Consider the following 25,399-nt stretch of genomic DNA (forward strand, 5'->3'; position numbering starts at 1 on the left):
GGAGGAGTGAGTGCTGCTAAAAGGGATTACCAACATCACCACTGAGGACTGTGGAAACAAATACTGTCACACCAACATACACCAACACACACACAAACAACAGTTAAAAAAAATGCTTTTGATGCTAAATTATTCTCACTACTGATGTACGGTGAAGCACACATCTGAGACCAGCATACAGTGCTGTATCAAACTGTATTTTTAAAGGTCCCATATTGTAGGAAGTGAAATTTCCATGTCTTTTTTTGTTTATAGATCAGGTCTAGGTTCTATATTAATACTGTGCAAGTATCAAAGTGCTCAGTCCACAGAGAAATGTACACAGCCTGTATTCAGAAACTGAGCCTTAAAGTGAGCCGTCAGGACTTCTTTAACTTTGTGATGTCACAACTACACAGCCGCTGCCCTTGGATCATTTCAATGGGTCATTTCATCACTGACTGACCCCTGCCATTTGCATTTGCTGGTGAGATTTCCCATTTACAGTAGCAGGCTACAATCTATTTCCTGCGGTTGGCTTGGTCATGTGCCACTCAGAAAACAGGGGGCTCTGAGCCTCTCTTCTGATTGGCTCACCAGCCTGTTGTTGCTAGAACTCAAGAGAGGAGCTTGAGAGAGGAGATGTAAAACTACATTGAGATGATGTTGGGTTCTTAAAACAACAAATATATCTTCTCATGGATATTAACACTTTAAATAAAACACCTTTCAGGCCATTTATGGACCTTTAAGTGATGCTATTCTCGACAGTGGGATTTTCTGGTGTCTGCTAGAATCCCTACGCATCCTTAACTACTGTATGGTTCAATGTGGTGTTAACATGAACCTACGGCAAGCCGGAGCTAGAGATAGAGTTAATTACAGCAGAGGCCCGTTTAGCTTGTACAGCAACTCTAAAGTACTTTGCACTAAAGACAGAAAAAGCTGTGGTTCCTCTTTAGTTATACATAGGCAGCATAAATGTAGTTAAGTGTCCAGAAGTGTATTTATATGAAGTATTATTGTCATACTTCCATCTGTAGTTCTATGGCTTCATTGGTATAGCATTGACACTGATAGGATATCCAATACAAGTAATAAGGTCTCATGGTCCTGTATGATTTTTTTTTTGATGAAAGATGAAAAGCAGACTGCAATTTTAAATGCTTAGATTTCTGATGCCACTTTCACTGGAACTGTTACTCAGATAAATGAGCATGGGTGTTTGTGGTGGCTCCATGACCATCTGTCACTCCTCCTTCATATTTGCGAGGAGATAGGTGAGGTTCTGATAGCTGGGGCATATGTTGCGCAAACTACCACTTCGTGCACTCAGCACGATCGGCCCCAAACAAGAACTGGCAATCTCAAAATCCCTCAAAAACCTCAGAGGAGGGAGAGGGGAGCCCTGAGAAGATGATTAAAGTGCTGGATGCAGCGTGGCTAACCAACAGTAAGTGGAGCTGCTGACCAAACACAGATGCCTCTCATTCTCCATGGAACAACGAGACTTAAGTAAGCAATAACATCGCCTCTAATCAACCACATTATGATCTCTAGCTATGCATCTGAAACCTGATCGCTGTGGTATAGAAGATGGAGCAAGCCCATTTTACCTACGAGCTGCTATGACTGACAGATTGTAATGTTGGGTACCATAATAATATTCCTCTAACATCTGAGAGTGGATTTCCATTGGAACCTCACAACAACTCTTGGAAGTATAAAAGTATGGCACCACATAACAAGATAACTAGTGCTCACTGAGCCTGTGGGCATGCACACAGATGCCACAGTGTGGAAATGGGATCTCAAGCAGCTTTGGACTCACGTTGTAGTGATTTGACACAACACTACTACATCCAGGCACATAACCGCCACTCTCTGGGGAATGTAAAGTACACACGCCCTGAAGCTGGGAATGGTTTTTGGAAAGATCGTGATCTGATACAACAGAACCACATTTAAGCACTAACTAACAAGCTTTAGGATAAAACTGCAAAAGGATAACGGATATAATTGTTCCACATGAGCCACCAAACTAATCTCAGACTGGACTAACACAAGGACCACAAATGCTTGTGGAGTAAAACACAGTCTCTGCCAGCTACTAGACGCTTACCACCAAACCCTGGATGTAACAGCCAGATATTCACAACTGAATAGCATTTTTTTTATTTTTACTACTGCATTCCATGTTGTTTTGTTTGGGGGCAGCATTTGATTTTGCTCTGAGCAATCAGTAATGACTTACTTCTTTGTATTTGGCTGCTCTGATGCCATTTTTGGTCACTGAGGCTAAATTTGTCATCACAGTTAGCAGAAGTTAAGCAATCTCGCAGACAACCACAGTAAATTGAAAATGCATGCCGTTTATGCAAAGATGAATGATGAGAACTGAAGGTCCCTCCACCATGTCCAAACTTTGGCTTTATATTAATCTATAGGACCCCACCGATTTGGAAGTATCAATAAATCTAATTAATCTTTTTATTAATTATTTAATCTTCACATGATTTCCTTCATATGCTTGGCTACTTCTTTTGAATACCACTGACCAGGAATCTGGTAGAAGTAAAGTCCTGCGGCGTTACTCTGTGCTGGTATATTGCAGGCCTGACCGCACAGTAGCCACATCAAATCATCAATATTATAGCAGCGGTTTCCTAGTAGTTGTGTATATATTGTGTGTTTGTGTGTGTGTGTGTGTGTGTGTGTGTGTGTGTGTGTTGTGTGTGTTCGTGTGTGTTCTGTCACATGGTAATCTAGCTGTGGTCTCAGTGCTAACCACACGTTAGCCATGGAAGCAGCAGCCAGCAGCTGTAAAAAATACTGCTGGTAAAGTTGTTTATGTGGTCAGAAAATAGTTTGAGAAAACTGCTAAGGCATCTAAGCAAACAGGGCGTATGGGAAACTCAATTTGCAAAGAATCTTTTTTATTGGTGTCTTTTCTTTCTTGGGAATACTAGCGCAAAAAAATAATCTATAAGCATTGTTATTATGCTCAAATATAATAAAAACCTGTGAATACTGAGCAGGAAGTATCATTTTCACAAAAGTGGATTTTAGGTGTTTGGAGTCTATAATGTTATTAACGTATTCTTGTTCTTGATAGGATCAACTCAGGCTATTTTAATGTGTTGAGAGACTCGGTTGATGGTATGCTCTTGTTTTCTATTACAATTAACCAGAACACCTACTGCATACAGGATAGCCAGTATGTATCGGTGTGTATGAAGGAAAATGCCATCGTCGTCGTTTCCACAGAGACTGATGAACCTGGTTTATCTTAAAATAATCATGTCCAAAACCTGACCGTAGTAGCTTAACCTTTGAAGGTCTAACATGCAGTTCAATTTATGGTCTGATCACATCATCACCTTTGATGGAGAAATCTAATTATCTCATTATTAAATAAAATGTACCTGTTCCTTTAATTATTTAAATTAGCCTCTTCAGGGCTGAATGACAGTTAAGTGAATGGTATTGATACTCTTGATAGCTGATGTTGCTGCTTGATAAATAAAAGTCTTAATGTCATTGTGCCGCCTCTACTGGAAGGGAATGTAAACTGAACAAGGCAAAATGAATCCATGCATCAAGAGAACAGAGACAACAGCCACTGTCCTCATATCAAGATGTCTTTTACTTTTTGCTTTCATAACTCTTTAGACATTTATTACCCCCAGTTTCACTCCACTTGTACTATTATCATAAAATAAAAAACACATCACTCTTACTCTGCCTTCTCCTTCTCATGCCCTTGTGGACCCAATCGCGCGCGCACACACACACACACACACACACACACACACACACACACACACACACACACACACACACACACACACACACACACACACACACACACACACACACACACACACACACTGATTCATGAATGCACAGAATAAACTTTGTTCTTGATAGATACATTTTTTTTATTTGTGTGTGCATGTTTTATGCATGCCTTTATTACAGCATACAACAAACATGCTGCAAGCATTCACGCACACGCACACACACACACACACACACACACACACACAGGCTCACTTCAACATGCATACAAGCACGTATACTCACATGGATGGTCAGTTTGTGTCCATACAACAACCATTACACAAACACACACACAGCAGAAAATTCCTCCATCTTTCTATTCGTCCTCTGCTCCATCACATTGTCAATGACTTAATTTCGTCATCCTCTCACATGTTGGACATTTAGCTAACTCTTTTATCCAGACCAACGTATAGCAATAAGGGTTATAACATTACATCACGTCAGTGGTGTTACCAGTTCTGTAAGATCAACAGGCAGAAACTTGGAATCACGCTACCCATGATCCAACAGTATTTTCTCACCCTATTGCACGGCCTGAACATGATTTACCTTGTATCAAGAGGCAAAATCTCCATACATTGACATATAGTCAAAAGACTTTCTCATGATATTTAGACAATGAGCGTAAAAAAGAAAATTGAACGAAAAAAGAAATTGACTGTCTCCAGTCATTTGATCAAGAACTGAGGCTTTAATGAGTCTTATTGCTCTTAAAAACAAATGAAGATAGATAATACCAACTGGGAATATTCTCACATTTTGTACCTGCTTTGAAAGAAATATGTTAATATATATAATTTTACCGTTTTCCTGTCTTTTTTTAGATTATAACAGTCACTGAGATTCTGATAGGAAGAAAGGCAGGTAAGAAAATAAAAATTCCACAATCAAAAATAAATAAAACATGTAAAGAAAACCAACATGAATGAATCTGAAATCTATAACAGACTGAGGCAAGTCTTCCAAAGACATCAATACAGAGAGAGACAGCATCATACAAAAATGAACATAACTAAAAGACAAAAAGGAATCAATACCAAACAAACCTTTACATGCCTGTCTCCAGAGTACCAGTTTGATGTAACAGTGAGTAATAATACCATTTCTGTGCCAAGGGCAGGTACAAGGTCCCAACATGTGTGTGTTTTAATAGCAACACATTAAAATAGAGCAGCTTTCATTCTCAGTTCAGGACACGTAGGGCTTTCATGACCACGGGGGCTTCAACAAAGAGAGCTGACGCAACGGCCTATCAAGGTTTACGAGCCTCGGATCTGCGCAGGTGACTCCACACTCCTCACAAGTTGACGAGATTATAATGTGGAGCTCAAAGAAGCAGCGCTGCTTTTCTTTAAGGGTGACTGTAGAAATGTAACACTGGAGGGAATCTGAGCCAGTTTTACTGGTGATTCCACAGTCTCAGCTCATACTGCCTTCACTTTTCACCTAATAATATCCACTAGTCAGATGCAATAGCGATTCAAGTTCATGTTTCTTTACATTTGAAAACCACACATTGTTTAAACTTTGTAAAAAATTAAAATTAAGAACAAGACAAAGCAAATGGTGCACTTTATTTTTCATGACTGTAAAATGAACAATGAGAAAATACTGTTGCTCTTGCTTTTGCACAAATCCTGATCATAGAGGAAAAAAAAGGACAACTCGTTGATATTTGCAAAATTTGGCACTGACTGTTTTGTTTTCAACATCCCGAAAAAAGTGTGAGCTATAGCCAAAGTGGCTGTCACCGCAGCCAGTTTCATTAGAGTGGGAGCAGTACAGAAGTTTGTGTGTCCTAATATAAAAACGTTGGAGCTGTTTTCAGCGTGTTCGGTACAGTAGCCTGAAATATTGAAATATTCTTCATAGAGAAGCTTCTGAGTTCAGTTTATCTTTTATTTCTGCATTGTAAATATATAATTACTGGTCCTATTATAATGGTTTGTGGTATTTACAGCAGCTTATTTGTATTTCTAAAATCCTATACAGAGCATCTTGTTTGTTGCTTTTTTAATTCAGTACAAAAAAATTTTCATCATTTCAATCATTTAATTGTCCATAATTAATGAATTGACATAAAACTAAATTAGCAATTGAAACACAACAAAGGAAATAGGGCACTATTTAAAGGCAGAATACTTCATTGTAATATAATCGAAAAACGACTGATTTTTCAGTTGGAAGCGCACCCCCCACAGGTTTTAAACTCTACATGTTAGCTCAGGCACTGTTGGGTGTGCTGATGTGTGGCTGGACTTTGGGTATATTTTGTTTGACCATAGCAAAGAGGTCAGGGTTCATGCTGGTTTCCCATCACCTGTCAAGGTAGCATCTAACTGTATGTTTTTGAGCACTGGCTCATGAAAAGTGTTGTCTATATCATGTCAGCTCATCCACAAAGTGGAACTTTTTCTGTGATTTGGAAAACACTCAGTTGTGTGTGAAAGGAAGCCAGGCTCAGCACTCTCTTTCTGTGTACCTGGCAACCGTTCCATTAACTGGGAAAAAAAAGGCGCTCAGTGAGTTTGTGTATAGCAATATTTTTCTTCTTGGGTGCATTTGTGTGGGAGAGACTTGAAAAAAAGGCAGAATACCTTTTAGATTTGAGTATGTATACAGTATGAAAGCACAGAATAGTTCAGAAACCAATATGGGAGTAATGGATTGCATTCATGCTCTCTCACATGCACATACAACAGAAAATCTGTATGACCCCATAGACATAGAAATGAAAATGTTTCACACTCAGTCATAAAGTGACAATTGTCAACTTGCAGCTACACACAGAAAAAAATACAGCGATGCCTGAAAATACATAATCAGTAAATTTTGCACCCTACTCAGTATGTGGTGAGTGGTGGTATCTCAAACATACGCTGCCACACACTTACCTTAGTGATCTTCGGGTGGGTGCAGCGGCTGTTTCCAGAGGTGGCATGCATCCACCCTCCACCTTCAGCCAGCTGCAGTGGGAGGTGGGAATTTCCTCCACCGGTACACTCCTGCCTTAGGGAGCACTTCTTGTCCTGGACGCACCAGCCACATTCAAACCTGGGGTCAGCCTTCAGGCACATACCACAGCTGTCCCGCAACGCTCTGCATTTGTACAGGTGAGCTGGTTGGGAAACAGAAAGAGTGGGAGAGAGACACATATAACATAACTGAAGTTGATGAAGTAATACAAACGTCATTCAGTCACTAACTGGCAAGCTAACCCAGCTAATTTAGCATGACTAGATTTAGTTAGACACAGTGTTTTAGATTAAGTCACACCACTATTTCATTTAGTTTCTTTTACCATTATCTAATGTTTGTAATGTTACAGCTTTTCAAACAGAGTACCTCGCGTGATATTTAGCATACAGGCAGATGTCCTCATTTAACTCCATGGAAGAAAACACATATGTGTATTTATCAAAGTGTCAAACAATTGCTTTAAATTTTACTTTCAAGTACAGTTCTACACATTTCTTCATCTTTCTGCACTAATACCTTTGAGGAAAAGAGGTTTTTTGTTGATTTTCTAAAGCTGGCTAAATACATGTCCATATAGCAATTAACTTGGTGTAGCGTAATTCAAATGCATGAACTATAGTAGCTTTATGTTGGGAAATTTACTTTATGTATTGGAGTGGGAATTCTTATTTTTGATGAACATTAAGTTCTGTAAGTTGTTAATTTGAAAAAAAAAAAAAAAAGCAACGGTGGCAAGAAAAAAGTAATCAGGTGTTTATGTGTCTGTGAGCTTCACAGAGAGCAAAGGACCGGCATAAATGAATGTTAATCACCCACATAACACCTAAAACCTTGAGTAGGTGATTATTACCACTCTGAGGCTGTGACGATGAGAGAACTGTTTCCACAGATAAATAGAGAAAAAAAATTAAAAAACATGAACAAGAGACCTAGAGGGATATTACAGAAATTAATTCAACAGGTAATGTCTTCTAACGCCAACAGGGGAATTGATAATTTGTTGTGTATAAAACCATTCCCTCAACTCTGCAGAGTGGAAAAAGTCATTAAAAGTAAAAAAATTATAAATAAATAAATAGATAAATAAATAATTAAAACCTCAAACACCTGAGAAGTTAGAGGGGAGGGAGATGAAAGAAAACAGGGAAGAGGGGGAGGATAAATTTTAGCTCTGCTTGTTAACAAAACAGCAACAAGAATTGTTATGAATTTAAAGATGGTGAGGCCCCGCGAGGCTGAGAGAATCAGAGGAAACAGATAGAGCCAGAAAAAGCGAGAGGTTGAGAGGAAATGAAGGAGAGAGGTGAAAGAGGGACCTTAAACAACAGAGAATGAGAAAAACAAACAGGAGGAGGGGAGGTCACATGCAAACAAGACAAGAAAATGTACCGGTAAATGGATAAGATCTTTTGATTTTTGTTTGTTACCATTTATCATCTGCTAATCTCTATCATAATTATCTCTGTTGATACTGATATTACCAAAACCTGCAGGCAGGTTTGTTTGCTGTCACACCAGTTAAACAGATTTGAAATGAAGTAAAGAGGAAAAACATAGGGAGGGGGTTTAAAAAAAAACAAAAAAAAAACAGAGCAACAGAGCATGCAAGAATCTCCTCCCTTCACCTCCTTCTCGGCAGACATACGGCGGCCGGACTTCAAAGCGAGCGTCTTTTGGATCCATCTGCCCGCCTCGGCCCTTCGCTCGCCCTAATCTGATTAGCCACGGCTCAGCTTAAAAGTAGCGCGACACTAATTAATCTGAACCAAATGAATGATTTAATTAACATTAACATCTCCACTTTACACCGGGGCAAAACCGGGTCAGCTGCGAGCAGCTCTGCCTCAGACGGATAATACAGCTCCAATTCAGAGAGAAAAAGACGGGGACGGTGCAGGGAGGGGATTAATAAAGGATGGAGAGAAAAAGGAGGAGAAAAGGAGAAGGTCTTTATGAGATTTGTATGAGTGAGGATGGTTTTATAATGCATGTTTTTAACGAGTCTTAGACCTTCAACACTAAGCATTGCATTGAACTCGTATAATCCTAATGGGTATTCTGTGAGGCTTTAGAACAAAATAACCATAATATATCTATTGGGGTGTGATAAGGTTGTTGATTCATTCTTATTACTAATCCATAACCTAGCCAGCTGTTTCAGAAGTCTGTCTTCGGTTTCTTTTGAGAAACCCTCCATTGGCCTGGGATGCTTCCTGCATAAATTCCTTGCCACCTAGAAAGCCGAGAAGCAAGTACTGCTCACTCATAGTCATAACATACTTGTCAAGTTCACACTCACACACACACACACACACACACACACACACACACACACACACACAAGTTCATTGGATTTCACACTCCAAAACTCTCAGAGCTCCACACCATCCTGTCACATGCAAAGCGCTCACTGTGGCACACATCCCTGGGGCCTGTTGCAGGAGCTATCAGGATAACTTTGCTGTATAAAACCTCATATTGGAAAGATGGATGTCAAAAGCGCTGTGATGAGTTTTATTCAAAGTCATCCAGATAACCCCATATAACCTGTATAAAAAAAAAAAAGTACACTCTCGTCACAGCACGCAAGAGCGCCCCCACAATTCCTCACAGCTCACTGTTTTCAGCAACACTTCATTTTCAAAATATCAACAGGGAGCTGTGAGGAAATTTGTGGATTTTGAGGTGCCACAACAATAGCCGGGAGAGTGTTTTCAAACAGTATGAGGTTTATTCCCTCGGCTGTATTTCAGTCCCATTTCCTGTCTTAATATATTCACTTTTAACTAGATATTGTTGAATATTGTTTATGTATATTGAAATGTCAGATACAGACAAGTGATATATTGTTTACTAAATTTAGTTTATTGTTAAATGACAGCAATGAGAGACAGAAAAGGTTAAGCAAAAATGTATTTTACGCCTGTTGTAGCAGAACAGTATCTCTATCCTGATTGCTGGTTGAGCTCTAATCTATAATATGTCATGTTTATGAAAAAAGGTCAAGCTCGGGTCAGTCATTGCTTCACTTCGACTCAAAGAAGGTGAAGAAGAAGGTATAGTAGGTCACTTTCACACATGTAGTCTGGTTCACTTGGTCCTGACCAAAGACAAAGAGTAAGGGTGTTTACTAAGCACTAAGTCACAAATAACACTCTGCGATTCCATAAGTAGCCAACATGCTCACAATGACAATGCTAACATGCTGATGACTAGCCGGTGTAATGTTTACCACGTTCATTATCTTTGCTAAGTGTGTTAGCATGCTAATAGTAGAACTAAAGACAAAGTACAGCTCAAAGAAACCAGCACAAACCAAAGTACTCAACAAATTTTGGTGGCGCTAGATGAAAAGTCAGAGGCTCGCCAATAGCAGCCATTTGTCTGGGGAAAATGAAAACTTCTACAGCAAGCTATCCAATATTTGTTCAGATATTTTAGTCTGAGCTGATGTGGTGGGATGAATGACATACTGCTAGCATGGCTAAGAATTACACGTTGTTAGCATGTAGGTTTTGTGTTCTCAGGAAAGGAGCAATTATGAAGTTATATGGACTGACAGTTAACTCCTCTATTGCACAGTTTGAGCGACTGACATCCTGCATCATCAGCACTGCATAGTCTAGTTAAAGCAACCGCTCAATTGGTCCAGTTACTTCAAACAAACTGCTCCCGAGTTTACCTGGAAGAGACTCAATGCAATTTCTGCACGCTTCTTTGAACTTCGAGTTTGACAGTGTTCACACTGGCATGATTGAAGCAAACCGAACGGGCAAAATGTGCCGAACTGTCACTTATTTTATCTAATTTTACCAATAAACAGAACAGTACAAAACTAACAGTATTTTGTAACTATATACAACTTTATATCTTAAAATATTCTATAAATGCTGATACTCCTGAATAAAGTATTTGCTATATTTAGACCTGTGTTGCTCAGCTGAATACTTATCTGATTAGGAACAGTCATCAAATCTATAGTTCAACAATATAGAATAGGATCCATCTACTCGATTGAATAGAAATGGGATTATTTATTTTGTTGTGACAGCCACAATACTTCTCAGCACATGTTAAACACTGGATGTTTAATCCCCCGGAGAGAATCTCGCAGCACAGACCCGCAGAAAAGCTTAAAGGAGCACATTTTAAACAAAATTACACTGGCAGAAGAATTAGGTCATGACCGATAAGCAACTAATTTCCAAGCAATCTGCAAAATGAACTGCATGTCTGACATTTATCAAAATGAGGTCAGATACAACACAAAGGATGTAAGATTAAAATGTGCATGTGTGTCTTTTTAAGACTGAAATGAATGGTGAATGAAATAGAAAAAAAACACAGAGGAGAATAGAGTAGGGAGGGTTAGTTAATCTGACTCTAGACATGCAAATTCAGAGCAAAAGACTTTATGACACACTTGAGAGCAAGACTTATATTATCTTGTGTAATGGGACGTCTAAAATCATTAGCCTCCACCACCCAATATATTACACTTGATAAAGAATTTAGAATTGGTAATTGTTTTCCACTTCATGCACAAATAGCGATTAAAAATAATAAATGCCATCCCTCCATGTCGCTCTCTGTTTTTCTTTATCATTCCCTTTACTCTCATCTACCCCCCGCCATTACATGGTGCATTTATCAACCTGTCATCCACCCATCTTTCTTCCTCTTCATCTTTTCTTCTGCCTATCGCTTTCTCCATTTGTTTATCTTCCTCTCTAACATCCATCCCTATTAATTTCTGTGTTGGATGTTTTGTTTGTTATCATTGCCATCCATCAATCACTCCCTCTGCCCCTCTTTTATCCCTGAGACGAGAACAGTGTTTTTTCCAAACTAATGGTACACTTTCACCTTTGTCCCTGATGGCTGTCAAAAATGAAATTACAGATTTCTTATGAAGGGGAAACACTGCACACGGCATTGTTGCTTCACAGAAAATCATTACCGACAGATAAACAAGCAGGGGCGGCTCAAATTTGGCCAAGCAACAAAGAAAATGTTCTACCTTGAATGTTGAACGGGTTGTCAATGACAAAGTTTCCATTCCACACCACGGAGAGGTCGACTGGCAGGTCACTGATGTCACCGCCCTCGTAGTCGTACTGAGAGAGACACAGAAACAGAGAGAGGGCAAGAGAAACGTGTAAGAAAATGGTTGATTTATAATGGATTCAATGCAAATTGGGAATTGTATGAGATATTATTTCATTTGCATAGTGATTCGCCCCGGCTTGTTCATTGCAGACAGTGATACAGTCCGAGCATGAACACATGCATAAATCCATATTCACCAAAACAGACATATTTCATAAATACACACAGAGAAATAACAGATGGGTTACAGTTGAACGGGCATGGCTGAATAGAGACGGAGCTGAGAAGGGGGGGGCAGGATGGAGGGAGAAAGGACGGGACAGGTGACAAGAGGAAAATGGGGGGGAAAGGATGAGGAGAAGAGAAGAAGAAGATGGAGGGGAGGAGGAAGAGGAACAGGGGGTGGTCAGGAGCGGTGAAAGCAGACAGGAATCGGACACCGGTGGACGTGCGAGAGGACCTTATTCATTTACACATGAGCTAAGTGGTGGGATGAGGGTAAGGGAGAGATAAGATACGGGGCAGTGTAAAGTGAAATTGGCATTTCCAATTTGCTCTCTGACACACTGGATTTGGAAGACACGGATCGACCGGCTCATATGGGCAACGGGGCCTGAGACAGACACACACACACACACACACACACACACACACACACACACACACACACACACACACACACACACACACACTTAGAGTCAAAACTTTTCTCTTCACTCTCTTCTTCCAATGCAGTTCCATGACTAAAATGCCAAACATATGAGGGAAGGAAAATGATACTCATATAGGCTATGATGTGTTTGACACAGACTCGAATGAAATCAGTAAGGCTGGTGCTATTAGATTAAATGGATCATGACATGCATGGGTCGTCTGTGTACCGGCAAAGTATATAAGCTACTGAAATACGTGTAAAAACATGGCATTATTTCAGATCAGTGATGGTTTCAGGTCAGCTTAGGGCCTCGAAAACACGGCGATGAATTAAAAAGACAAAGGAGGAAAAAGAAGACCATAAACAAGAGGACAAAGAAAGAAAGGGAGACTTTGTAAACAGCCACATAAGAAGAAGGGATGTGGGAAGTCTGGATCTCTACTGAGACAGTGAGAAGCTAAGGGAAGCGCGGCCCAGCGAAACCACAGGATTCTGGGAGGTCAGCAGCTCCAGAGGAGAGGGATTCAACCAAAACACTCTTTCGCCACAAAGGAAATGCTGATTGGTCTTATTCCCTTCCCACTAGTTCAGTGTGACTCTAATCCATCACACATGAGGTAGGCTGTTGACTTTATTAGCATCACTATTACATCCCACCGGCTAAAGACCTGTGTATGGCAGCTAGTATCCCCGGTGAAACCACAGGACCCACACACACACATGTGCCCACATACCACTCCTCCTCTCTCCGCGGCGAGGCCCCCATTAAACTTTAAGGGTTTTGACTTGTTTGCCATCACCAAAACACTGGGTGAGCTTGTTCTCTTGTCACTCCCTGCCCACCCCGCTGCCCGCCACATCATGCTTTATTCATACCGTCACATGGTTTAAAACGCCGACACAAACCACAGTGTGACACCGCGACACCGTGCCACCAGTCACACCAAGCATCACCCGCTGTCTAACCCCGCTTCCCGGGGCACGCTTGGGAGTAAAAGATTATTTGTCAGCTGATGCAATACTGAAGGAAATTCAGGAAAAGGAGAAGAGGCAGCAGAGGGACGAGCCTACAGCCGCGCTAGCAGCTCTGTGAGGCTATACTATACCACAGCTGTGCTTTGAGCTATGTGCTAATGTCAGCAAGCACAACTACAATGCTAACATGCTTATGTTTATTCACGAATGTGCACCATCTTAGTTTAGCGTGTTAGCATGCTAATATTTGCTAAAGTAGCACAAAGGGCAGCTGAAGCTGGTTGGAATGTCATCACTTTTGTAGATTCCTTGTCACAAACCAAAGTATTGGACATTGTGAAATTATCAACCTGATGATGGCACTAGATTAATAAATCAGGTGTTCACCAGTGGTATTACAAGTCATCCTGAGGGCTGCCAGATTACATGGCAATCCAACCAATGGATCTTGAAGATATTTCACTTGAAAGCCCCAATGTCAACCTCATGATGGTGCTGAAGGAAACGTCAGGGATAATCAAAGTCAGTAAGATTCATTCTCTGGGGAACCATTATGTCAGTAAAATTTAACAATATTCATTTTTAATTTATCACACTGGTCCTGTCAGTCACCAGTTATTACTCGACTCTGACCTCTGACAAATTAGTTTCTTCAGAGATTTAGCAGCGCAAGATGGCAGCTGGTTTTAGATTCAGGCATTTTGCATTACTGTAGGATTCCACTTTCAAGAACAAGGCATTTACTAGTCCACATTACATTTTTATCAACAATGCGCTGATCTTTAAGCCGCTGTGTAGTAGTTCATCCTCTCAATGGAAGTAAGTAAGTTTTTTGGGTAGACAGGAGTCTAAATGAGACAGAAATGTATAGAGTTTTATTCCAAAATGAACAGTCATCTTTTGAAAATGACAGACAATTTGATAATAACGATGGCATGAAATTATATCTAATGATACTCCTACAGCCATTATGTCTACTTCAACCTTACTTTACAAAATGGCAACATTTTTAAGGATGAGTGTTTTGGAGATTGAGTGCAGTGTTGTAGTCCAGGACTCGGACTCAGGAGTCTGACACAAGTCCTTATTTTCATGACAGACTCGGACTGGAGCGATGACCGCATTCAGAGGACTCTTTTTCGTTAGTAATGAATCTGTTGGCTATTGTGTCACACAGTAATTAAAATCTCAGCGGTGTCATTTGTGTTTAATGCAAACCTTTTTATCTGTCCGTCAGCTCTTTGACTGCGCCAGAGTGAAGCTGACTCGGGACTCAGGTAACGGGGACTAGACTCTGACTCGATGGATTGATGACTATCATAGACTAAAATGTTTTGGGGATCTCTTTAACCTTTGGGACAAGAGGTTAAGCTAAAGGAGCAGGGTTAGGATTCGCACAGCATCATATTCACTGGAAGGTGTTTATCACAGTAGCCTACTAGCTGCTGAAATATAGTAAATACTGAAAACCTTCTATTTTGTTTCAAGACTTTAACTGCAGCAGGAAAACAAAGGATATCTATCTCCCTCCGGTAGAATGTTTTCACTTGTTTGACAGTTTTCAGCTTGTTTTTAAATATTTGTCACCATACAATTTTATCCAGTGTGTATAAAGGCGTAAATGATGTGTCCATGTTAGTGACAGCGAATGTGATTCGTCTGTACTTGTACCTGCTACCTCTGGAGCCTCAGAAGAAGAGACGGAGCAGCGTGGCTCAACCAATATATTGATAAATGTACTGGAATCAAACTGTAGCTAATAACCTCCTCAGATAAAGTCAAATGCTTGACCAATAAAAAAGCCATTTGAGAAATCCATTCCAGCTTCACCTCATTCTTGCTTTGACTCACAGGCTGGGAACCAACTGAATGCTTTACCTAAATTCATCTTTCTTTAGAAAAAACATAAGCAGTCTCTCATGGCTTAATGAGGAACTGTAGCTGTCTTTTGTTTGTATGATTTATTATCCATGCTTGTGTTTTCCCACATTTCCTGCATTTAATTATGTTTTTGTCTCTCAGCCATCCCACTCTGGGTTACCTCTTTGGCCTCCATGTAGGATTTCTTCCATACTAGGCATTCCTCTGGTCTACTGGAGATTACATGTTTGCCTGCAGCTTATTGGAACAACCGATTATAGCAGTGTGCATACATAAGGTATGGCTTCCTCCTCAAGGAAACTATAACTTCTGTTTGAAATGCTCACATATTTCACTTACCGATTGAACAGCTGTTGACTATCAGAATGTCGATAACTCTTGGTATAGCTTTGATCTCAAAAGTGGCGGCACAAGTGCTGTTAAAAACTCTTTATTGGAGGAGCCCCGTAGGTAAAAGTTGCTCTCTCTCTCCCTACTGAGAGGCCCCTCTGCTGGCCTGCTGTCCTGACTTCCCTCCCCTGAGCGTCCGGAGCTGCTGGAGATGAGTAATCAGACTCATTACTGAAGCCTCTGGCCAGCTCCTCCATGTCACTGCATGTAATTAATCTACCTGAGCCAACTCATAGTGTAGGCCCCCCTAGGGAGGGGAGGGGAGGAGAGGAGAGGAGAGGAGAGGAGAGGAGAGGAGAGGAGAGGAGAGGAGAGGAGAAAACGAAGAGGATGCAGTGGTGCAAAGTTGGGTGGATAAAAGTGGAGGACAGCTAAAGAGGAGATAAGGGGAAAGTGAGAGTAGTGGAATTAGGAAAGGAGGAGGGGAGATTAGGAAGCAACAGAGGGCAAAGTGGAAAACGAGGAGCGGCAATGAGAAGCGGAAAAGAAGTAGAGGAAGGACAGAAAGAGGGAGAGAAGAGCAAATGGGACAAAAAAAAAACAGTAGAGGAGAGTAGGAGAGTTTAAACAAGGAGGAGATAAAGGAGAGGAGAGTATAGAGAGAAGGAGGAGGGGCATTAAGAGGGGACAAGGGAGGGAGGGGAGGTGACAAGAGGAGAAAAAAGGAGAGGGAGGGGAGGAGGTGTAAAAAGTACAAGGTGAGCACAAAGCCGTCCCTGGCCTCATTACAGTAACACACCAGCCTGGCTCGGGTTCATTCGTTATCTGCTCCTGCACTCGTTTATTCTCTCGCTACATGAATCGTCTCCATGGATTGCATGTCTCCATGGACTGTATGAATAGATATGCTACTGTGTGTGTGTGTGTGTGTGTGTGTGTGTGTGTGTGTGAGAGTGTGTGTGCATACATGGTTGAATGTCTGAGTGAACTGAAAACTGCCAATGTTAACAAAACAGAGCAGCTGGCTGGTGGTGGTGGTGGTGGTGGTGGTGGTGGTGTGGTGGTGGTGGTGGTGGTGGTGGTGGTGGGGGAGTGGGGGGTAGGTGTGTGCATATGCGTGCGCGTCCATGTGCAGGTCACCCTCATGTAATTAGTCATGTTGAAGGATACATTGAAGGATATCGTGTGTTAAAAATACACGGCTATAACACACACTTACACACACAAGCCCCCCCCCCCCCCCCCCCCAATATCAGTTCAATGGGGCTTTCAGTTGAGCTTCTTTTGTTTGTGCACTAAAGCAGATACTGTACAGCCACAAATGGATGAATACAATTTTTTTTTTTAAATGCAAATAATAATTCTTCACACTTCACCTGACACTTTCATTTCTGCACTAAGTCTGTGTCGTTTTTGGCTGTAATTTATTCATTAGTGATTCCCTGTAATAAGCACACAGAGGAAAATGTGCAACTAATTAGCACAAATGTGTTTTGTAAGAAACATAAAGCTATCCTGATCCATTTTTAATAACATGAGGACCAAACGTTTATATTGGAACTATCTGCAAGCTGCCAACAGATTTCATTTACTTACCCTGACAGCGGTGGAAGAAGCACTCAGATCTTTTATGTAAATAAAAGTATCAGTGAGACAATATACTGTAAAATCAATGTTCAATCCTGCTCCTACTGTCAGCGAAAGATATGTAAAATATCAAAAGTAACCCTTTGAAAGGTCATGAGATGAATCTAAGGGAAGAAAAAGCCACAAAAACAATTAATACACATTTGTATTCAATTATTTTTAAGGCTTTTCTCTAATCGTTGCTGTTTTATATAAATAATGGACAGTTTTACCTCCTCGGGTCTCAAACAATTATTTAAATTTAACCATAAATAACTTTTGTTGGAACAGTTTACAACAAATAGACTTCTGAAAGACACTCGTAACTATGTACAAGTGTAACTATTATAAAGAAATCTAGACATGCTCTGTATGAAAAGTGCCCTCAGGTTACTTCTGTTATGATTTGGCGCTAAATTAAACTGACTTTACTTAACTGTGAAATACATGCAGTGGAATAAAAAGTCCAATAGTGGCCAAGAAGTTTGTACTTAAGTAACAGTTCTTCAGTAAATAACATTCATCATGTTCTGCACTTTAGTTCTCACCTTAGTTACTTCCCACCGCTGATACCAATAATAAAAACACTCCTGGCAAACCGAAGCACAAGCAAGGTGCTTGTGGTTATATTTAGGTAAGTCAAAGCTTTTGGTTCAGGTCAGGGAAAGATTACCAGGTTGGAAAAAGGACAAATATGGACAAATATAATTCTCTATGTTGACCAAATGTTTTCTGTTTTATACTGTCATCATCATTGACCTCCTCCTTGTGACTCCTATGCTGTATGAGAAATGTCTGTTGCAAAATACACTTGGCAAGGCAAATTAGTTACTCGATAAATATAATTTGTAGGAGGTAGTGTTGCAGAAGAACATGCGCGTCTGTATAGTGCACTCTATATACTGCACAGGTACCATGTGTGCTATATGGAGCATGTTTGTGAAAGTCAGGGACAGTCTAGACCGGTGCCAACTCAACACCAATTTCTGCTCTGTGAACACACAGACACACGGCCTGTCATCCTCCAAAAAAATGTACTGTGCCGCTCACTAGCATGCCTGATGCATGGACTTACAGTGGTAAGTTCATACACACAGTTACACACGCGCAGCATTTGATAGCCTATGTGTGTCAGTGTAATAAATCATGTAAAGCAGGTTGCCGGTTGTTGCTGATGCTACAGTCTCCGTCTGCTCCACATGATTAGGAAGAGGATCATGTGGAGAATCTCCATATGTCTGCTTCACATTGGGCTTCCAAACCCCTGGGGAGGGTGTGTGTGTGTGTGTGTTTGTCCATGAAGAAAACCAGTAGGTATCATCACAGCTTGCATGCACCCTATCTGTGCGTGCCTGTGAGTATGTGTGTGTCTGTGTGTGTCTGTGTGTGTGTGTGTATACCAGCGTGTGTTTTCCTGTGAGCATCCCACTGCACATCCATGCATACTTTGGGTCCCTGGTGTATTTGAGTATGCAAGTTCAATGTTTCAGTGTTTGGCGAGGGGCTAAATAATGCACAAAGAGACAGTAAGATTAAATGGATGAGTGTACATCTACTGCTGGCTAATTTTCTCTGTGATTTATTACACTCTACTGTCCCAGTCACAGCCAGCTGTGATACATATACACACACTTGCCTACTGAGGATACTGAATACAATGGTTTCTGGTGTGCAGGTTCTCAATCATGGAGGGATCTTCTGCTGTATGTGTTGAGCTTCTGTGTTAACCTTTTCACTCTCATATTTCTTCCCTAAAATACACAGATTATTACATATGAGAAAGTTATTATTAGTGAAGGGGAGGCAAGAAAACATTTACACCTGGGATGAAATATTATAATATTATTAATGTGTAAAATGAAAGAGGACGTTTGTACGGATGGATCCACAGAGAATTATCCTCTTTGCTCTCACTTCTATGGAACGTTTCGCCACGTTGCGGTTCATGGTTTTTGTTATGATGCCCTCAGTTTGACTGATTTGGTTCATTCTTATTGCTCTCATCATTTTTGTTTTTTTCCAGATGCAGGAAACTGCTATAGAATTAATAAAAGCAAACAAACAAAAAGTATTAATGCGGCTTTAAAAGTGCACTCAGAATCCAAGATATCCTCAGCTTTAGTCCCTAGCTTTGTGCTTTCAAAACCTGCTTCACTTCCCATAATGCAACTTGATTGTCTTGACATCATCAGAGCTGCATCAGAGTACTACTCTTCATAACGACTGACGTGCACTTACTGTAAAAATCTGGTGGAGTTTCCCTTTTCCGAATGGTATGAGATTAACACAGCAGACATGAAAAATGCTTGATTGATTTAAGTTACAGAGGAAATGCAATGTACACTTCTCAAATCAATCTGCACTCAAACTGCATCAACACGCCACGGTAATACATTGGCAGAACGCTGACGGAATTTGAATGTGGTTTGTTGACTGTGATTGATAACACTGTCCAATGCGCGCGTACTAATAGGTGTTCATATTGTCTGAGAAAATGCCCGCAACTGCAAGAAAAAAATGCAGCCAAGAGTTTACAACATAATGTCAATGTTAGGTTTATATTAGACTGTGAGGTCATACATGGGCAACAGTAGCTGCGGGTTCCTCGTCTGCTTTTTTCAGGTTCTACTTGCTCGAGTACCGCAATGTACAGTCCACCTGAGCAGGTATACGGTACTTTGTAACCGCTCCCCTATTGTCCCAACTGTCCCTCCACCCTCTGCTGTTCTAGTTCATGTCAGCAGTTTCAGTTTTGCACGGATCATGACTTTGTTTTCTTTCAGCATCACTTTCTCAGACATGCACATCTTTTATATTCCACATACATTCTCTCCCCATCTGTTTCTTCCTCATTTGTTTATTTCCCCTAGTCTGCTTGCTGGGCTTAGTCCGTCTCTCCTTCCCTCTGTCCATCTCTGTTCTTCTCATTATCTCTTCCCTCTCTCTATTTCCTTTATCGCACTCTTTGTTGCATCGTCATTGTCTGGTACTAATTCCCTCACCTCCTCTCTGGCTCTCTCTTTCTTTGTCTTTTTGCTTCCCTCTGGTCTGTTTAAGTGGTTTACCAGGCTTGTGTGTGTGAGTGTGTGTGAGTGTGTGTGTGGTTGTGTCCGTCAGTCTACCACACCACTGCAATTCATCATCATTTTATCTACAGCTCCCTTAATTGGATCCTATCACAGTCCCACCTGACGAAGAGAGAGGTGGGGGGTGGAGAGAAGGAGGCTTACTCACTCGCAACAACACATGGATGTGCACATGTGGGCGCACACGCACACATACACACACACACACGCACATAGACACACACCCTTATGTCTAGCTTCATCAACAGCTGCAAAGTTGTGTTGGGGCCTGTATATTTACTATTTTTCCTGCCTCCTGCTGAGAGCGTTGGTATTTTACTAAACATTAAAGTGCACTGAGGAGTGAAGAAATTGATGTTTGTGCATATGTGTGTGTGTGTGTGTGTTTATCCATTTGGTTTTGCCGGTGAGTCTTTGCTGAGGAAGGTCTCTGTCCTCCAGCATCAGCAGCTCTCAGCTGTATAGTACTGCTGTAGTAATGAGTGAATGTGAGTGTATCAAACACTGGGGATGCAAACTGCTATTTCCCGGAGTAAGTGCTGGTGTTTGGAGGCGTGGGAGGCTTTCAGAACACACTTAAAATCCAACAGAGAGTGAACAAAAATAACATAATATACAGCTCTTGTCTTTAAGCAATTCACTCTTTATCTGCAGACCATAGTTTGGAAGCGCTGGTGTTATAATGTCAATGATGGAAGTCAGGATTTACTTGTTGGAAAGGGTCTCGCCACGTCTGAGGTATACGGAGAAATTCAATAGTTAAAGCCAGAATTGATTTTGCAAAAGGAATTGTGCCTCCGAATTCTGACCAACTTTTTCAAAAATCCAATTTGATTGACAGCAATTATTATTTTTGCGGCTCACTCTCTGTTCAGGAGGCTTTTAAGTAGTCAAGTCACCGAGGACAAATCTGACAAAAACCTGTAATAACAACCCAAAAAGTCAAATCTAACAGAACACTCACTTTCATGAAGCAATTACAGAGACAAGCGGCTAAATATGCACAAATTAGCTTTCCAAAAACACAAAGGAGCTGTAGGAGCCATCATTACGATGTGGAAATCAACTTCAGTAATGTGCCCCGTAACTGTTTTTTGTGTCACCAATCCGACATCAGAGGCAGAAACGACTCCCAGTATCACAAAGATGAAGCTCAATCTTTCCCTTTGTGGGGAGAAAGTTAGTGACTGGGTAGAGTTCAAAAACAGCTAGTGGCCACAAATCAGTGATGTGTTCTGAGCCCGGTGGTAATGCGGCAGCCGGCTAAATGACCCGGAGCCCTTGACAAGTGTGTGACAGGCTGGAGAAAAAGGCGACTGGTGAAGCTGCCAAAGCCAAACGCCGCCCCCCCCCCGCTGCCTTTTAAAACTGCGAGGACTCGCTACTGGACCTATCACTGTGAGCGGGAGTGCTGCGGTGTGCGGCTCGCATGTTAATCATATGTCTCGTTAAGTAAGTCATAATTGGTGTCGTTAAAATGCCTCCCCTCTGTCTCATGCCTCGATCGGAGCTGAGGAAATTAACATTGCTGAAATGGTTGCTCCCCATTAGCTGGGACAGTTTGACTGAGGGCTGAGAGGCAGGAGTGAGTAGTGGGCATGAAGAGAGAGCGGCTTTTCGACGGTCGGTCCCTGTGGTCATATGCCTCAGCTTCAAGTCTTTACCACGCCGGTTTATAACTGCTGCTTTCTCTGTCTCACACTGCAGCTAACCAGCTGTAAAGCCTCCTAATGGTTGAACCAGTATGGCCGTCCTGAATGGAGCTCCTGCTGACAGATTAAACAGCTGGGGCTGGTCAGAGAAGTGAGATAGTTGATTAGGATTGGCTGTGATGGTAATCAGTCAATAACAAGCCCCTTATCCACTACGCTAACTCACATTTATCAGGTCAACAGACATCGCAGGGGACGTCACCGCTGTTAGCTGCTGCAATTTAACTGCAAAGCTTGTGTGGACGTGAAGTTGTTGCAGTCTTACCGTGGTCTTCTGACACTGTATGCTGCTGCTGTTGAACCTCAGAGCCGGGACGCTGTGAGTGTTGCCCTGGATGTGGAAGATACACTCGTAGTTCCTCTGTCCGGACTGAGGCTGGGGCAGGTTCTGAGCCAGCAGGGTGATCGGCCTCATAACTCCAGCGGGGATATAGATCTGGGTGGAGGGCAGGATCTGAGGACACTCCTGGAAATGAGAAAAAAAATAAGAATAAAGAGACTGAGACGTGACTGGAAAAGAAAGAGGGAGCTCTCGGTGAGCTGCCTGTATGGATGGACAGAATGTTCTGGACATAGAAAAACGGATATCTTATCCAAAGACAGAATAACATCCAGATCCAATGCACTCCAAGACACATTAACAGGCTGATTTATTCGAGTTGACATGTACTAATGGTGAATTACAAATGAACCAAATGCATTTTGGTATCATGACCTTGCAGAACTCCCTTATGTTTTCCCTCCCAAGAGCATCCAACCATGTACAACGCTGCTCCAGACGCATTCCAGCCTCCTTTGCTCCAATGATGGAAAATGTTTCAGCCAACCAGCCTATAACCTCCACTAACAAATTATCAACACTCTCGAGGATCAACTCTTGTCCTATTTATGAAACGCTGAACATTGAATATGGCAGTTACTTTTCAAAACGGATACATGTCATTTTGGAATCAACCACTTCTCCACATTAATGAGGCCGTTATGGATTTTAGGCATGTTTTTCCCTCCAAAAGAATACACCAGAGGATATTCTAATTCTTTTAGCGCAGACTAAAGAAAAAAAAAAAAACAGAGCCAGAGGCAGTGTCTCTTAGAAACACGGACAGTGTTAATTCCACAGCGCTGTACTGTAGAACAGCTCCAGTCTCAGGATTAGAGAGGGAGATGACTGAGGGGTCAGCACTTCCATTCAGCAGCTCTTCAATCAATAAAAAAAAAAAAAAAAAAAAAAAAAAATTGGCTTGAATAGAAGCTTTGCACCATATTAATTGAAGCAAAAATAATTGAAATCTCTAAGGCTTTTTTTAAGCCCAAAGTAAATCAAAAGACAATATGCAGCTGTCAGCTGGAATCCGTGCTACATCACCGCTCAGGCTCACAGAATTAATTTGTATTTCGAAACCGTGTTTTTTAACTGGTTCAATAAATGAGATTCAATTAGGTCTTATTTGTGTATGGGGATTGGTGCTACAGTATTTACCTCTACTGCAGATTTTGTGTCTCAGTGTGTTGACTTTACATCGTGATAGAAACAGTCACAACAATCGCTTGATTTAAGTGTCGGTTTACTGATAACTGGAGCGATTTACCTGATCATTGTTCTACGATGCTGGGGAAAGCATTTGTGGGAAATCCTAATTATTATTAAGTCTGACTAAAAGGCTGGGACTTCTTAAGACATTCTGCAGCGTAAGTGGATAAGAGCCTCTCCAATATCATAAAGTCAGCAATTACCGCCGAACTAGTTATATCCACCAAAGTGTGTTTCATGTTCGTCTGGAGATGCGGTAAACAATCATAAAGGCCATTCAAATACCAAAATAGAACTTATAAATTAGGTCATATTCCACTTAAAGCTCCATTAAGCAAACCATGGTTTCCTATTAGGGTAGCAATCGCTTATATCTGCAATGATAAATCAGTGGGAACCGCATTCTGTTTAATCAGGAACGACTACGTGAAGTTAAACCACACCGACGGCCGCATACTCTATATGAGTTTACTCTGCGCTGAGGTACTGTGTAATGGAGCGTCAGTAATGACTTGCAGATTGGCCTGGGAATGGCAGGAGACGATGTGGAGGGGAGCGAGAGGTTTGGACATAATGGCACCCGGAGAAAACCTCTACTCCCCTCGCTGTAATACAGCGCGCTCCCACAGCCGGAGGTGAACGCGTCGATGCCATATGGGAAGACGCAGGGTGGAACGGCAAAGATGTTGAATTATATGTCCCATGGAACATTTAAAAAGTTTATTTCTTTTATATTTCAACATATCTGTAGTTGAAAAAGGAGATGGCATATAGAAAGACACGAACATACATGCAAACTTTGTGATACAGACAGTAAGATAAAGGCGGAAAGCCATTATTAATTTCACAATTAGTTGTTTAAATGCTTCTGTCCGAGAAAATCTGAAAATCATCATGTTTTGTCAATGAGTTCCGTAGGAAAGAATCGAGGGAGAGACAGAGAAGAGATTAAATCAATGGCAGCGAGCAGAGTGAAGCAGATTGTCAATTAGTGAGGCTGACAGTTAAAGTTTAAAGTATTCACAGATGGCGACAGACCGCTAATGAACTGCTTCTAGCCTCTAATAAAATGGAAAACAGGACTAAAAAAGCCCAGACAGGAAGAGGGAAAGTGTGTGTGTGTGTATATATATATATATATATATATGTGTGTGTGTGTGTCACTAGATAGATGGCACTAGTAACACGGTAGTATCTGGTCTGAAAGTAGCAGTCATTGTTAATATAGGAAAGACCAAACTCAAGCGTCTGCTCCAATTGTGGAATGGACATCCTGTCTGGCTGCCGCACGCGTGCGCACACACACACACACACACACACACACACACACACACACACAGAGAGAGAGACTACCTCACATCTGTGCCTCTTTTCTGCACATTTTGGTCCCTATTGCTTCAGCAACACACACACACACACACACACACACACACACACACACACACACACACACACACACACACACACACACACACACACACTCTCTCTCTCTCTCTCTCTCTCTCTCTCTCTCTCTCTCTCTCTCCTAAGGTCTGTTCCATATTACCGATGCATCAGTCGGGATAAAAAGCACAACATCACATCCCTCTGAGGAGCATAATAATATGCACACACGTACACAAAGGCCCCCCCCCCACATAGGGCCCACATACAATACAAAGACACAATTTCACAAGGACGTATGGGGAAA

General features: G+C 41.3%; 1 protein-coding gene across 2 annotated transcripts in view; it reads right to left on the bottom strand.

Moving 5' to 3' along the window:
• LOC130175415 (plexin-A1-like) overlaps positions 1 to 25,399 on the bottom strand; it is a 260,949-nt gene that overhangs the window by 65,957 nt on the left and 169,593 nt on the right. For both annotated transcript variants that reach the window (XM_056385882.1, XM_056385881.1), the window contains exons 10-12: positions 22,444 to 22,644; positions 11,825 to 11,921; positions 6,720 to 6,943 (exon numbers count right to left, since the gene is read on the bottom strand). In XM_056385882.1, coding sequence (XP_056241857.1) covers positions 6,720 to 6,943; positions 11,825 to 11,921; positions 22,444 to 22,644 — 522 coding nt within the window. The remainder of the gene's footprint in view (positions 1 to 6,719; positions 6,944 to 11,824; positions 11,922 to 22,443; positions 22,645 to 25,399) is intronic.

The sequence above is a fragment of the Seriola aureovittata genome, chromosome 9 (genome assembly GCF_021018895.1).
Source record: "Seriola aureovittata isolate HTS-2021-v1 ecotype China chromosome 9, ASM2101889v1, whole genome shotgun sequence".
Lineage (NCBI taxonomy): Eukaryota > Metazoa > Chordata > Actinopteri > Carangiformes > Carangidae > Seriola > Seriola aureovittata.